The 16,660-nt window shown below is 42.6% G+C and overlaps 1 protein-coding gene across 4 annotated transcripts; it reads right to left on the reverse strand.

Moving 5' to 3' along the window:
* Window positions 1-8,790: 8,790 nt before the first annotated feature.
* On the reverse strand, window positions 8,791-13,073 carry LOC105920074 (odorant receptor 131-2-like). Of its 4 annotated transcripts, none has more exons than XM_036134744.1 (4): window positions 13,008-13,057; window positions 12,565-12,618; window positions 11,899-12,018; window positions 8,791-10,761 (listed from the first exon to the last, which is right to left on the reverse strand). In XM_036134744.1, the coding sequence occupies exons 2-4, from the start codon at window positions 12,610-12,612 to the stop codon at window positions 9,952-9,954; spliced, it is 978 nt and encodes a 325-aa protein (XP_035990637.1). In that variant the 5' UTR covers window positions 12,613-12,618; window positions 13,008-13,057; the 3' UTR covers window positions 8,791-9,951. The 4 variants fall into 4 exon arrangements, with proteins under 4 accessions (XP_035990637.1, XP_035990638.1, XP_035990639.1 ...); XM_036134745.1 differs by having other exon boundaries at window positions 12,565-12,613; window positions 13,008-13,044; XM_036134746.1 differs by lacking the exon at window positions 12,565-12,618 and having other exon boundaries at window positions 13,008-13,070.
* Window positions 13,074-16,660: the final 3,587 nt, after the last annotated feature.

Raw genomic sequence — 16,660 nt, forward strand, 5'->3', positions numbered from 1 at the left:
CCAAAATCAATTATTTCTGCTCCAAATTATCTTCACTGGAAAGACAAATGTAGTATAACTTGGAGTATGGACAAGTATAATAAATAGATAAGCAGAGAAACTTTCTTATCAGAACCAAGAAAAAGTTGCATCCTAAAGCTCTGACACTAAGTAAAACAAAATTATATATACTCACAGACTGTAAACTGAAGATGGAGCAGTCATGTTGTGAGATATTCAGACCCCTTCTTGCATATTTATAGAGAACCTGATTATGCTTTGGCCTCTGAGTCAGTATTAATCAGTTATAGGGATTGGCTGAAGGCTATGATGCAACAGGTTACACTGTAATTCCCTGTAATGACTATGTGGAAATGTCACTTTTTTTTAAGCTATCAACAAATCTAGAATAAGGAATAGCATGCCTGAGTTTGGATTTAAACAGCCCAGCTTTTAAACAGCTTTCATCCAAAGCAGTTATCAGGTTTTAGAATGGCTTCATGATTAGGAATGTTTTATTAAACAACAACCAGTCAACACAATCATATTGTACCTTGTAGTTTGATGTTAAGCATGAGAAAAATCAAATATTTACTAAACGTGCTTTAGATAATGATGATTTTTATTTGTTTTTTTAAAGCCCTTATTCAATAAGACTAAACATGTCAGGTGAAGCTTTTTCCTTTACCAGAAACAAAGAGAAAGCGTGATGGAGACAGGTAATGTGTAAATAAGCTGTCTTTGCTTTATGTTTAAAATTTAGAAAACTTAAAAGTAAATTCAATTGTATTAGAGTTCATAAATCAGTCACTGTCCTGACTTAAAATCAATATCAATAATTTTACACTGCCAGAAAAAGTATTATGTGAATGATTTTTTTCAACACAACTCAGGCCAGGTATGATTCACAATCTTGGCACCACCAACAATACAAAACAAACAAACAAGCAAAAATGTAACTAACAGACAAAATCAAAGTAAAACTAATAGTAATCCAATTAGATCCATTTCAACACTACACGTGGATCTACTCTTGTGTCTGAACACTGCTATGCAGCACTTCCACCCACATGTACTGAAGTTGTTTGAAGCAGCGTTTACAGATTCAGAGATAGACACATTTATTTTTGTCATGATTTTAGTCCTGCCATGTTTTTGCTACTCTCTCCCTCCACTGCTAATTGATGATGATTCTCACCTGGGCTGTTCCCTATTTAAACACCTGTTTTTCACCTGCTCTGAGCGAGATCGTCTGCCTTTCCACAGCGTTCAAGCCTTGTCTCATGAATCAAGTTTTCCCTGTGCTTCGACCCTGCCTGTCCCTGACCACTGCTTTTGCCTAAACCTGTTCTCTGAGTGACTAGAGCCTTTTTTCCCTGTATGTTGCTGAACTTTTGCCTAACTCTGACCCTGATTAAGCCTACAGATTCTGGAAACGTCTTGCCTGAGTGATCTTCTGTGTATGACCCTGGACTGTTTATGGACCTCAAGCCTGTTGGATTTTGGACGCTCGGACCCTGCAATCTGCAAACCTCCCCAAGGCCTCAAGACCCCATCTCTCAATTGGTCCCTGCCCCGTTGGAGCTGGACTGCTACACCTGATCCACCAGAGTCTCCCTTCTTAAACTGGATTACTTCCACACCCTCTTTTGTCTATTTTGCAAAGAATAAATATTCAACTCAATCGTTGTTTTGGCTGTGTGTTGGGTTCTGCTCCTTACTAAAAACGTGACAGAACGATCTCGCCAATATGAACCCACAGCCAAATCAAGAATGGTGTTTAAAGGTGGAAGGTTCTATTACTGGCCTAGAGAGAAGTGTTCAGGAGATTTTACAAGGACTTTCTAATCTTCAGACCTCTCAGAGTCAGGCTGGGCCTTCTGACAGACGCCCTGCCCCTCTGCCTGTTACACCCACAGCAAGTGCTTGTTCTGAACCCAAGATTCCTTCCCCAGAACGTTTTGCTGGAGATCCTGAACAGTGCAGGCCTTTTTTGACCCAGTGTTCTCTGATTTTTGAACTTCAGCCCTCGGCCTTCCCTTCTGAACGTGCCAAGGTGGCCTATACTATCTCACTACTATCAGGTAAGGCAAAGCAGTGGGGCACTTCTGAGTGGGAGAATGATTCTGACAGCTGTGACTCATTTTCTGATTTTTCTGATGAGATGAAGAGAGTTTTTGATCCAGTCCGGCCTGAGAGGGAGGCTGCCAGGAGATTGTTTACTCTCAAACAGGGGTCTCGACCAGTGAATGACTATATCATTAATTTTCATGCCTTAAAATCCAGTTGTCTTTGGGACAAGGAGGCTTTGTTTGATGCTTTTTATCAGGGCCTGTCAGACGATATTAAGGATGAGATTGCCACTCGTGATCCTCCCAAGAGCCTCAAGGGTTTGGAACAGTTGGCCTCTCGGATCGATCAACGCCTTCGTGAAAGGAGAAGAGAGAGGTCCATTTACTATCAAAGAAGGGTCCCCACCGTCCAGGTCAGTCCACGCAGTATATCCCCAGCCCCTGTATCTCCTGCAGTTTGCCCCGAGGAACCCATGCAATTGGGTAGGACCAGGCTCTCTGCTGAAGAAAGAGAAAGAAGGTTCAGAAATCGCCTGTGCTTCTACTGTGGAATGAAGGATCATCATGCCATTGGTTGTCCGTTAAAAGGACAGACTCAGTAAAGCAGAGGAGGTCTTTACTGAGTCCTATCTTAAGATCCAAGAATCCTCCTCACAATCTGTGCACCATCCAATTCCCTGGGATCTCTCAGGAGGAGTTCCCTGTTGTCATTGACTCTGGGGCAGATGCAAACTTTATTGACATCAAGCTTGCTCACAAGTTACATCTGGAGGTGGAGCCCCTTGAAATCCCACGTGAGATTTTTGCCATTGATGGTCATAAAATAGATAAAATAACTCACAAGACTAAACCTCTGTCTGCACTAACTTCAGGCAACCACCTCGAACGGATCACGTTCCTCCTGGCACAGTCTTCAGAGATTCCAGTAATTCTGGGACGACCTTGGCTCATAAGACACAACCCAGTCATCAATTGGACCACGGGTAAGGTTCAGACTTGGGGTCCTTCCTGCTACTCGGATTGTCTGAGAGAAGCTCTTGCTATTAAGTCATCTTCTGAAGCTAACCATGATTACCCAGATTTGTCTAAGGTCCCGGAGGTTTATCATGATCTGCGTGAAGTATTTAACAAATCTAAAGCCACCTCTCTGCCTCCCCACAGACATCATGATTGTGCCATTGAACTTCGACCAGGATCCACCCCCCCTAGGGGCAGACTGTATTCTCTCTCTGGACCTGAGAGGGAGGCTATGGACAGTTACATTTCGGATGCCCTGAGAGCTGGACTCATTAGAGAGTCCTCTTCCCCGGCAGGTGCCGGGTTCTTTTTTGTAGGCAAGAAAGATGGGTCTCTTAGACCCTGCATCGATTATCGCGGCCTAAACGAAATCACTATCAAGAATAGGTATCCTCTTCCCCTCATGACATCAGCCTTTGAGCTCCTTCAAGGATGCACTGTCTTCACAAAACTAGACCTAAGAAATGCGTACCATTTGGTTCGTATAAGGGAGGGCGATGAATGGAAGACAGCCTTTAACACCCCTTCAAGGCACTATGAATATTTGGTGATGCCATTTGGGCTCACAAATGCCCCTGCAGTCTTTCAGGCTTTGGTCAATGACATCCTTAGGGACATGCTTAATAGATTTGTTTTTGTCTACCTCGATGATATTTTGATTTTCTCTAAGGACCTGTCTTCCCATATTCAACATGTTCGTGAGGTCCTTTCTAGGTTACTTCGAAATAAACTTTTTGTTAAAGCAGAGAAGTGTGCTTTTCATCAGTCTTCTGTACCCTTCCTGGGGTTTATCATAGCTCCAGGTAAAATCAGTATGGACCCCTCCAAGGTGTCGGCTGTCCTTGACTGGCCAGAACCAGTTAGTGTTAAGGAGCTTCAAAGGTTTCTTGGTTTTGCAAATTTTTATCGGCGCTTCATCAAGAACTACAGCTCTGTTGCTGCCCCCCTTCACAAACTCACCTCAACTAAGACTCGATTTAAATGGTCTGCAGAAGCCCAAGAGGCGTTTGACAAGCTTAAGGGTATTTTTACTTCAGCCCCCATCCTTCGTTTCCCTGATCCTTCAAAACCATTTGTGGTGGAGGTGGATGATTCAGATACTGGGGTTGGTGCTGTCTTGTCTCAGCGGTATGCAGATGATGCCAGGTTACATCCATGTGCCTTCTTTTCTCGTCGCCTCTCAGACTCTGAGAGGAACTATGATGTTGGGGACCGAGAACTCCTGGCTATCAAATTAGCACTGGAGGAATGGAGGCATTGGCTGGAAGGATCAGCACATTTCACAGTATGGACAGACCATAAGAACTTGGAATACCTCAAATCGGCCAAAAGACTGAATCCTCGCCAAGCGAGGTGGGCTTTGTTCTTTAACAGATTTGATTTTACCCTGGCCTACCGGCCTCAACCACCTCCTGATCAATGTCCCAAGAATCTTCTGTTTGTTCCTGAAAACAAGGTAACACAGTTCTGCTAACTGTTGTAGATAGGTTTTCCAAGATGACCCATCTTATACCCCTTCACAAGTTGCCGTCTGCCCCAGATCTTGCGGACGTGATGGCTCGAAGTATTCAGGCTCCATGGAATTCCCCTTAACATTGTGTCTGATAGAGGACCACAATTTGTCTCCCGTTTTTGGGGTGAATTTTGCTCACTTCTTGGCATTGACATCAGTTTGTCTTCAGGTTTTCACCCCCAGACAGATGGCCAGACAGAGAGGATCAATCAAGAGGTTGAGTCCAAGCTGCACATCCTTTGTGTCGATGCTCCTGGTCAGTGGTCCCAGAACTTACCTTGGGTAGAGTATGCCTTAAATGGATTACCATCAAGTGCTACAGGTCTGTCCCCATTTCATGTTGTCTATAGTTACCAGCCACCGGTTCTCTCTGTCCAGAGGTTAACTCAAGTTCCTGCTGCCCATGTATCTGCACGCCACTGTCTCAGAGTGTGGAGAAAGGCTCGAGCGGCTCTCTGCAAGACAGCAGTAGTATATGCCCGCAATGCTAACCGCCACCGCTCCCAGGCCCCTAGATACATAGTGGGACAGAAGGTGTGGCTTTCGACTAAAGATCTGCCCATTAAGGTGGAGAATCGTAAACTGGCACCTCGTTTTGTGGGCCCATTTCCTATTGCCAAGATCATAAACCCAGCAGCCATAAGCCTGAGACTACCTCCATCATTACGGGTACACCCCACCTTCCACGTCTCCAGGCTTAAACCTTCTCTGACATCCAGGTTGTGCCCTCCTTCCAGACCCCCGCCACCCGCCCGTCTTATTGATGGGGCTCCTGCTTTCACTGTGAATCGCTTGTTGCGTTCTCGGCGTCGGGGTCGTGGCATACAGTACCTTGTTGACTGGACAGGTTATGGCCCTGAGGAGAGGTCCTGGGTGGCGTCTCGTCTGATCCTGGATAAGGACCTCATTCGCAGCTTCCATCGCCTGCATCCGGAACAGCCCAGAAGGGCGTCTAGGGCCGCCCCTTGAGGGTGGGGTAATGTCATGATTTTAGTCCTGCCATGTTTTTGCTACTCTCTCCCTCCACTGCTAATTGATGATGATTCTCACCTGGGCTGTTCCCTATTTAAACACCTGTTTTTCACCTGCTCTGAGCGAGATCGTCTGCCTTTCCACAGCGTTCAAGCCTTGCCCCGTTGGAGCTGGACTGCTACACCTGATCCACCAGAGTCTCCCTTCTTAAACTGGATTACTTCCACACCCTCTTTTGTCTATTTTGCAAAGAATAAATATTCAACTCAATCGTTGTTTTGGCTGTGTGTTGGGTTCTGCTCCTTACAAAAAACGTGACAATTTTACCTGTGGAAAAGAAAACACTAGCTATATTTTAAAGTTTGGCCTTATCCCACACTTAAAGGGAACACCTCATGCATGTTCTTCCTTTTCACATTGAAATTATTCAATTGTGGTTTATATAAAACGGAACTGCAACCCTTTGGTCCAAATTCCATGTTCCCCCCATTTTACCCCTGTACTGAGGTACATCTGAGAGACACTTATTTTTTTTTGTCTCTTTAAATCTAAAGGAGATTTTTTTTTTATATATATATCCATCCATCCATCCATCCTCTTCCACTTATCCGGGGTCAGGTCACGCGGGGGTAGCAGCTTCAGTAGGGAGGCCCAGACGTCCCTCTCCCCAGCCACTTGGGCTAGATTGACTGGACTGGTAAATCGAGAGCTTCGCCTTTTGACTCAGCTCTCTCTTCACCACAACGGATCGGTACAGCGCCCGCTTCACAGCAGACGCCGCACCAATCCGCCTGTCGATCTACCACTCCATCTTCCCCTCATTCGTGAACAACACCCCAAGATACTTGAACTCCTCCACTAGGGGCAGTACATTCTCCCCGACCCGGAGGAGGCACTCTACCCTTTTCCAGCTCAAGACCATGGTCTTGGATTTGTAGGGCTCATCCCGGCTGCTTCACACTCGGCTGCGAACCGCTCCAGTGAGAGCTGTAGATCACGCCCTGATGAAGCCAATAGAACCATGTCATCCATGAATAGCAGAGACACAATTCTAAGGCCACCAAAACAGATCCCCTCAACACCTTGGCTGTGCCTACAAATTCTGTTCATAAAAGTTATGAACAGAATTGGTGACAAAGGGCAACCTTGGTGGAGTCCAACTCTCACTGGAAACGAGTCCCACTTACTGCCGGCAATGCGGACCAAACTCTGACATCAGTCATACAGAGACCTAACAGCCCTTATTAAAGGGCTGGGTACTCCATACTCCCGGAGTATCCCCCACAGGTGCTCGCCAGCGTGCACCACCTCCAGGCCTGGCTCCAGAGTGGAGCCCTGGTGACCCACGTCCGGTCGAGGGAACACTACGTCCATTTATGTTATTTATCATAAGGGTTCTTTGGGCTGCTCTTTGTCTGGTCCCTCACCTTCAAATCTTCTGAAATTTGTGGCAGTGGCAGCTAGTAGTGTCATCTTGTAAAATTTGTATATTTATTCAGTTTCCTGTTAGGTATCTTGCCACAGGGGACCCCTACAGGACAATAGGCAACAGTCCCTACTCTCTGCAGCATGTCCCTCAGGTGGTGGCTGCCATCTGGGACTGCCTGATGGAGGTGTTCATGACAGTACCCGCCAGCAAAGCCTGGAGGTCCATTGTTGAGGACCGGTGGACCTTCTCTCTCTGCTGTGGCACTGTGGAGAGAAAGCATGTCCAGATGACTTCAACCCCCCCCCCCCCCCCCCCCCCCCGCCACCCCCAAACTCTGGATCTAACAAGGGAAATTCTACATCGTCCTCCTGGCAGTAGTGGATGCGAGGTACTGGCTCCGTGTGATCGATTTCGGGAGGTATGGTCGGACCAGTGGCGGCATTTTGGCCAACTTCGTCTTTGGTTAGGTTTCACTGGCTGGCGACCCTTCCCTAGACACAGCTGTCTGTTCCTCAAGGAGCGGGTGTTTAATTACTGCCTCCTCTGGGCATGCCTCGTGGTGGAGAACTTCTTCGGTGTCCTGACCTAACAGTGGCATTGGTATGACAGTGTTGTTGAAAAACGCAGTGAAGTTATAGAGCTGTGTGTGAAGGCAACATGTGTGCTTCACAACTTTATGCGTGCTTCCATGAGCGATTATCCACCTGCTCTCACCTGCTCTCCAGCTGCTGCCCTGGGGCAGCAGCTGGAGAGGTGCCACAGCAAGGCGTGTAAGGGATGCCCTAAAAGTATTCTTCTTTGCAGGGGGAGCAGTACCATGGCAGCCCACAGCATGATTGAAGAGTGCTTTTAAGGACTTAATTCGGTTTTTTTGAAACCCACCCACAAACTTTTTAATGGTTCCATGACATCACTATATAAACCGTTTCATGTTTATATGAACATGAAACGGGCCCTCTGGCGGTGGTCAGAGGGCCCGGTGGCGCCGGTGCATGGCAGCCTCGCCTCTGTCAGTCTGCCCCAGGGCAGCTGTAGCTACTAACATAGTTCACCACCGTCAGGGTGTGTGTGTGTGTGTGTGTGAATGGGTGAATGACTGAACTGTAGTGTGAAGCGCTTTGGAGGTCGTCAAGACTAGTTAAAGCACTATACAAGTACAAGCCATTTACCATTTACCATGTAGTTGGCATTGCTACGTATGTAAATTTTCCAAAGAATTTCATTAAAAAACAATAACGTCATCTTGTTGGTTTTTTATGCCAAATTTCCATCCTCAGTAGAAGGGTTGGTAGCGGAAATTATATGCATCTCTACTTTGTTGACTTCACTCTGATTGGCTACAACCATATTTGGAAATTTACAACCATATTTGAAAAACCGGTCCAACGCCTTGTTGTCATGGCCCCTTTAAAGACAAGATCATGCAAGCCTTTTTAAGACAATACTTGACTGTTCACTCTCCCATCGAACAACTCCAGACTGTACCTACAGCAAACATTAATCGCTGCGATAACTTTAATCTATAAGCTGTTTTTGTATTCTGGCGGTTTATGTCCTTTTAAAGTAATGGCTTCCTCCATGTTAAGTGGCATTTCAAACCATGTTGGCACAGGACATATTTGATTGTGAATATAAACACTTTTTAACCAGCTTCACTGCTTGACACCAAAATACATTAAATTCAGAGAAAAATATGTTTCCTTTCTTGAAATGCTTCAGAAGAATCAGGAAACCTGATATTCAACTCAGACATGGTGTTGTGTTTTAAAATGTTTAATAAATAAATAAACAGAACATGGTGCAGACAAGAAAAATGGGTTGAGGGCAGGGATCAGGTCTAAGAAGCAGGCAGAGTTCGTACACTATCAAGGCAAAAGATGACAGACGGGTCCAAAGTGCTGGGATAGATACGTGGTGAAAGACAGTCCAGGTCAGGTCCAGAAAATCAGAGAGCTGAGGGCAAGACAATAAAGGGAAACCCAGAGATGAGAGACTCCAGAGCTGGTGGGAAATACCCTATTGACTAGAATGGCGTTTTTTGTGACAATAATGATATATGTGCACTTGTTTTAACCAACAAATGTTGGACCTTCAAGAATCTGGGAGTTGCACCTAAGGCATCAGAATTGTGGACATCTGCAATATTCTTCCTAACACCTTTACGGTTGCTTTTGATTTAACCATGATATCCAACAAGGAAACGGTTTGAGGTGCTGCCTTAAAATACATTCAAAGGTGTGCCTCCACTTTTCATACGTTTTTGTTTGGGAGAATAATACAAACAAGAGCTTGGGAGCAGCATGATGAACTTGAAAGCTTTAATGAGAATGTCCAATTCTGGCTCTGTAAGGTGGTTGTTGAACAAGGAACGGAGACAGGTATTCAACAAAAGAACCCAGTAACAAATAAAAACAAACTGACTGCTTAAATGGAGCAGAGAACAGGTGCAGGCTATAAGGCTAAATGAGGAGACACAGGTGAATGGGATCCATTAATTACCCACTTCTCCCTGTCTGCCCTGGGGCAGAAATAAAAACAAGAAATAAAAACTAACAGAGCCTATCCAATAATGCAGAGTAAATACATGAGAAAGCAATGGCATGACTAAATTGCAACACTAAGAAATACACAAGAAAATAAGATAAAAACACCTTAGATTAGAAAAAGAAAAACCAATATGCACAGATTATCTAATTATTAATTGATTGGGTGTACCCCGCCTCTTGCCCAGTGAATGCTGGAGATAGGCACCAGCAAACCCCCATGACCCCATCAGGGATTAAGTGGGTCAGAAAATGGATGGATGAATGGATCTATACACATCTGGATTGAGCTTTATATGATATATTTTATCAAAGAGTAGTTATAAAAATTTAATCTCTTTAAATTAAAAGACCCCCAGGTTCAGCGTTGTCTTTATCAATTTTTACGTATTAACCATTTCTAAATGTAATAATTATTTTTCACATTCAGTCTTTGTTCAGTGGAACCACTGGCTTTAGCGTGCATCGGCAGCTGCATCTCAGCAGAGACATCCTGAGATATTTCCTGAACTTTTTGTCTCTGACTCCGTAGATTATTGGGCTCAGGAACCGGGGAAGAATGTAGACAATCAGGTAGTTTGCATATCTCATTTCCAGAATTCGTCCCGGAAAGATGATGTGTAGAACAACCTCCACGCTAGGAGAGATGTAGGAGAGCAGACACATGGCCAGCTGGACACCGTGAAGGAGAATGGTGTTTCTGGCTTTCTTGGCTGAAGTGGTAACTGTTGAGAGGCCTCGGGCTGCGAACATTATCTTCAGGTAGGTAAAGACCAGAGTAAGAAACACGCAGGAGAAATAAATTATATCAAAGGCTTTCCTTTTCTCAGCCAGGATCGGGTCTTTAAACACGTTCTGCCGCATACAGAACACAGACTCGTGAAAGAAGCTTAATGGCTCAGTGGCCAGGGTTATAAACAGATCTGTTATATCTGGAGCCACACATACAAACCAAATCAGTCCGATGACTATGTAGGTCCTCCTCGTTGTGCAGATTTGAGTGTAACGTAAAGGTTTGCAAATGGCAATGTAGCGCTCTATGGCCATGCCGGCCAAATTAACGGGGGTGTTTCTGGTAGTAAAGACTGCCACCAGGATGAAAAAGCAGCAGAGCGAGACATTAATCCTGTAGAATATGTAGCTGAGGATGAAGAGTGTGATGGTCACAGTTAGCTGAATGCCATCGTTGATCACCATGTGGATGAAGAGGATGTAACGAGGATCTTCATAGAACATCTGTCGGAAGACAAACAAGAACGGAGGGGCTTCATTTAGTAGTCGTGCATGAATTAATCATCTGGAAATGCATTAAAAGTAGGATAAATGAAAACATTCACCATGAACTGTTTTATGACTAAAACATCTGTACCAACAGGCTGGCAAACAGATGAGGATAATCTATCAAAAACTGTGGCCCTTGAAACTCCACCCAATAATCGATCAGTTTTTAAAAACACAAATAAAACCATAAAGTTGTACCGTACATGCATTCAGCCCATTTTACTCTGATACACCTTATGCATTTCTTCATCAGTTAATACGAACTGGTCAGAGATCAGAGTGGAAAAGACAGATGGACTTAAAAATGAAGCCAGAATTACGATGCTATGGTTTAGATTAGACTGTATCCATGTGTAAAACGGGCCTAGTCAAAGTCTAGAGCTTAATGCAATGAAAATCTGGAAAGACATGAATATTAATGCGCTTTCAGCTATTTTGTAAAGAATAATGGCCAAATATTTTAATCTTTAGTCAAGCTGCAGTTTTCTACTTAGAGCATTAAAAAGCATGTATTATTTTTCTTTAACTTCACAATGATGTGTTATATTGTTTTGGTCTATCACATAAAATCCCTATAAAATTAATCAAAGAAATATGAAGTTTCATGTCTTTTCATTCTGTCTCCTGTAGAATAAAATATGTTTCAACTATAGAATCATCATTTAACCTCATTACATTTTTAGAAACTAAAATCAAGCAATAATTTATATTTCACAGTTTCTACGACAGCCGATTGTTCTTCATATATAAATCTATGGAGAAATATGTTGAATATATATTTTGCAAAAACAAATTTAAAAAACGCAGTATTTCTTTGTTGTATAAAATTAACCAAAGAAATATGCAGTTTCATGTCTTTCATTCTTTATTTTATTTAATATAATATGTTTCTACTATAGGATCATATTGAACACATTTTTACACAGTAAAATGAATCAATCATTTATATATATATACACATTTATAGGACAGCTGATTGCTCTTCATATATAAAGTCTATGGAGAAATATGTTGACAATATATTTTGCAAAAACACACATTAAAAAAAGCTGTGTTTTTTGTGGGGGCTGTTAAATATGTATTAGTGGGTACCTGGTGTCTAAAAAATGTGGCAATCAAGATGCTGTTGATGAACGTGAGGATGAACCAGACCAGAACAACAATCAGATTCTTCACTAAGGCTGTGGTAAAAGTATCTCTGATTATTACAAGCTGAATAAAGAAAGAAGAAACAAGTAACAGTTATTACAGAAAAGATCACATCCTTATCTTTCATCTCTTAAGATTTGTCAGACTATGACAAATGATTAGCAAACAAAGTCCAAGAAAAACAATTCCTCCTTTAAACCTTGATGTGCCTTAATAAGATGCAGTATTATCAAAGCGAGAGTTCAATCAGCTGGTTTGGTATAGAAGTAGTTTCATTACACAGTTCTTTGCTTTTCAAAAATTAGAACCTCTACCAATTTCTTAGTCTTCCTTTACTCTTTCCCTGTGACCCCACATAAAAAACATCCCAACAGGCGTCTAAACATTATTTTTTATTTCTCAGAAAGACTTCATACATTAGTTCATGCCCACAAAGGAAAAACAAATTTAATTTCCATAATATCTTTACTTTGTGGTATGCTGATTACAAAAAAGAACCCTCAACTGGCTTTTACAAAGGAAACATAATTATGACAGAAACATAATAATACTATTAAAGTAGAACAAAAGGTACATTTCAGTAATATTCCTTTCAATGTGCCACCCAACCTGAGAAGGGGATGTCATGTTGCTTGTGAGACCCATTAATAAGCTCATTCTTCACTGAGACATCAGAAGAAGCCAAATAGAAGAAATATGAAAATAATCATTAATAAAGGTACATTAGAATTGTTTTAAACACATTAATACTTTTTACCTTTTATCAGCAAATTATTGTTAAGAGATATGTGAATGGTTATTTGGCTTCTATATTTTGAATAGACAGAAATAAGTAAATAAATTATTTTTCAAAGATGTCAAATGTGGTACAAACTTAAAAGCAGCCTCATCAGTCTGGCTTGGCAGGTGAACTATGCATGAATCTCAGCAAAGCAAAAAATGTTACAGTGACCTTTCAATTACTCTCCAAACAATATAAAAACAGATCATTTTAGCTCAATGAACCAATTTAAATCAAAGTTTAGGTTCTGAATAAAATATTAATACTGTACCTGTTCTCGTAGAAGCAAAGCCAAGTCCTGCACCTAATCTGACAGATGCTTACCTGACCTCTGGTAAGACAAACAGAAAGAGACTGCAAAGATGAGCCTCTTATAAAGATGGTCTTTATCAGTGGGCAGGGAACTGATGATGGTATGACCAATGTTTTTTTTTTTTTTTTTTTTTTTTTGGGGGGGGGGGCATGGTATGTTACCATTTCTAACATAGAAAGGATTCCTGGATCAAAGTGTGCTTCTGTGTTTCCTTGTGTCTCTGGTCTGTCTTCTCAAACCCCTGATCAGATGTGGCAGATAGCTGTTCACACTGAGCCTGGTTCTGCTGGAGTTTTTTTTTTCTTACATGTAAAAGGAAGTTTTCCTCCCCACTGTCACTTCATGCATGTTCAGAATGAGGGATTGCGGCGAAGCCATCAACAATGCAGACGACTGTCCCCTGTGGCTCTACGCTCTTTTATGAGGAGTGAATGCTGCTTCTCAAGACTTGATGCAATCTGCTGGGTTTCCTTAGACAGAAAACTTTTTGACTAATCTGTCTATATGATTTAGCTTGACTTTATAAAGTGCCTTGAGATGATGTGTTGTGAATTGGCACTATATAAATCAAACTGAATAGAATTGAATAGAATAGCTGACAATGAATGTGTACAGGTAGAATGCTGTGCTTTTATTATTAGTAGTAATATGTTCAATCTTTATTACAAGAAAGTATAGCTCATGGAAGCTGCAGTTTGGAAAACAAAGACAAATCGGTAAATCATATTTTTTATCAATCGTCAGTTCCAGCAAAATTAATGGAATCTCTCATTATTGTGCAATTAAAAGATTATATAGCAAAAAATAAAATTCTAAATGAGTTTCAGTCAGGTTTTAGACAAAACAACAACAGCTGTTTTAAAAGTTTTTAATGATCTGGTTGAGAGCTTGAACAACAAACAGCACTGTGCAGCATTGTTTGTTAATTTATCGGAGGCTTTGGAGACAGTAGATAATAAAATACTAATTCAAAGACTTACTTCTATTGGTTTATCAGAACAGGCAGTTGATAACCATTTGTCAGAAAGAACACCATGTATGCAAGCAGAGTTTCCTATTTCCATTCAACACTGGATTTACTGGCATCTTAGTGTTTATAAGGTATTACTGCGACTACTTCCCCCTTGTTTCATTTCCCTTATTTATCAGAAGCCTACAGGATCGCATCATCTGTGTTCACAAGACTTTTCTTTCATTGATTGGCTATAATCCGCATTAAATTTGGTACAAAAGCATTTAATTTAGTAGCACCATCAGCCTGGAATCTGCTTCAGGATGAACTTCATTTGATAGAGTTGGTCTCTTTTTATTCCTTCAGGGGTCTTATGAATGATTTAGCAGAAACACCATCTGTATGTCACTGTTTACATTTTAGGAGACTGGGTTTTATTTAATGATGTTATTGATATTTTACTGTGTTTTTTGTAACTAATTGTTTAACCTTGTTAGGACACTCTTTCAAAATAGATTTTTGATCTCAAGGAGTCCTGGCCTGGTTAAATAAAGGTTGATGATGATCAGCATATAATGGATGCCTGGGCTTCACACTTAGTGGAGACCTAAGATGCCCCAGGACAGGGGGCAGTCCAAAACCCAGCCTGACAAAAAGACAAACAGAAAACCAGGTACACAGTGACATTCACACATTCCAACCCTGGTGCCCCCACATGCAGACACTCTAGTGCAGTACTCTTACCCACACAAGAAAAAAGTTAATTAAAAAACGGATGCTGTACTCACACTCACCACACACATCCTATACTCCCAGGACCAGGTACCAGCACCCTTTGAACCCCATCATCAGGATACGGAGTACCACCCTAAACCCAACAGTCCCCAAACTAGATGTACCCCTCCCACCCCGATCCCAGCTCCGACGACCTTCGAGCCCATCCACCCGGAGTTGAGGCCAAAGCCGCCTCCACCTCCTGAGGAGGCTGAGGTCCTTTGGAGTGAGGAGGCCCCTGCTTAAAACCTTCTATGACTCTGTGGTGGCCTCAGCCCTCCTCTACGCTGTCGTCTGCTGGGCCCCTGGCCGCGCAGAGTGGGACAGAAGAGACTGAATAAGCTGGTGAGGAAGGCCACTTCTGTCCTGGGCTAGACTCTGGACTCGGTGGAGGAAGTGGCAGAGAGGAGGGTGTTGTCCAAGCTAACATCCATCATGGAAAACATATTTCACCCCCTGCACCAGACTGTAGAGGAGCTGAGCAGCTCCTTTAGTGACAAACTTAGGCGACGTTCACACTGCAGGCCTTGATGCTCAATTCTGATTTTTTTGTGAAATCAGATTTTTTTTGTCCGTTCACACTTCCAAATATATGCGACTTGTATGTGATCTCCTGTGTGAACTTAATTCATACAACTTAAGTGTCCCGCATGCACAGTTGAGGACGCGATGACGTCATACGTAGCAAGCAAGCATGCTCAGTGTTTGCAGAAGTAAACATGGATCGTAATGCTGCAGTGTATCTTGCGATCTTTAAGTTCTTCTCCAACCAGAGCCAGCACATTACCGACGCAATCTTTTTAAGAAGATTGAAAAGAAAGAGAGCCAACTTTTTGGCAATGACGTTTTGAGGGGCCATAACAGCAACATCTGTACAGAGAAAGGTGTTGGTGCGGAGTTGAAGCCAGGAATGGTGGGATAGTGATGTGAGTGGCTTTACTGATATGGACTTCATTTATAATTTTCGAATGACAGAGGCAACCTTTATGTGCGTCTGTGAACGGCTCTCTTTAGCGCTCTCACGTAAAGACACACATCTTCAGCTGGCCATAGCTGTGATTAAACGCGTTGTCATGGGGCTGTATTGGCGTGCAACAGGTGCTTGTTACCACACAACAGCCAACCTCTTTGGCATAGCCAGGTCCACCGTTGTGACGTTTGTAAAGTATCAATGACGTGTAGGTCGGATGAATGCGACTTGGCCGTACAGACACAGGTCGCATTTGAAAAGATCAGATACGTATCGGATTCAGGACCACATATCCAAGTGGCCTGGGTCGCATTTGAAAAAATATGATCTGTGTTGTTCAGACTGTCATGAAAAGATCAGATAGAGGTTGCATATCAGCAAAAAAATCGGAATTGGGTCACTTCAGGCTACAGCGTCCTGTTTGTAAAAAGGAGCGCTATCGCAGGTCATTCATCCCTGCAGCCATCAGACTTTACAATGCTGCACTATAACTGCAACAACTTGTGCAATAACTAATGTGCAATTACTATTTAATACCCTGTGCAATAACCTGTGCAATAATCCTGTTAAACAAGAGACTTCAGCTGTTATAGTTATCTCACTACCTCACTGTTGTTCTCTACCTGGTACCACTTTAATGCACAACGTCAAATCCATATGTATATAAGTCACCTTAAATGTACATAAGTCATCTTAAATATCTGCTTTATTTCTTTTTTTCTCTCTCGATCCACTGTGGACGCTCTGTATATACCTCATGCACCCTTTCCTCCTTCTGGCACCTTCTTTTGATTTTGAGCCAATGTGACACGTGAATTTCTCTACTGTGAGATCAGTAAAGTGTAGCTTATCTTATATAACACAATTTGAACAAGCCAGCCCACCAGAGACCACCCCACAAACCCGGAGATGCTC

Source organism: Fundulus heteroclitus, unplaced genomic scaffold (assembly GCF_011125445.2).
Source record: "Fundulus heteroclitus isolate FHET01 unplaced genomic scaffold, MU-UCD_Fhet_4.1 scaffold_90, whole genome shotgun sequence".
Classification (NCBI taxonomy): domain Eukaryota; kingdom Metazoa; phylum Chordata; class Actinopteri; order Cyprinodontiformes; family Fundulidae; genus Fundulus; species Fundulus heteroclitus.

Coding starts and splice junctions, on each gene's coding strand:
- LOC105920074 (XM_036134744.1), bottom strand. CDS start 12,612: ATGAGCTTATTAATGGGTCTCACAAGCAACATGACATCCCCTTCTCAG. Junction 12,019..12,564: donor ACATGACATCCCCTTCTCAG/GTTGGGTGGCAC, acceptor TTCTTTATTCAG/CTTGTAATAATCAGAGATAC. Junction 10,762..11,898: donor CCACATTTTTTAGACACCAG/GTACCCACTAAT, acceptor GTCTTCCGACAG/ATGTTCTATGAAGATCCTCG.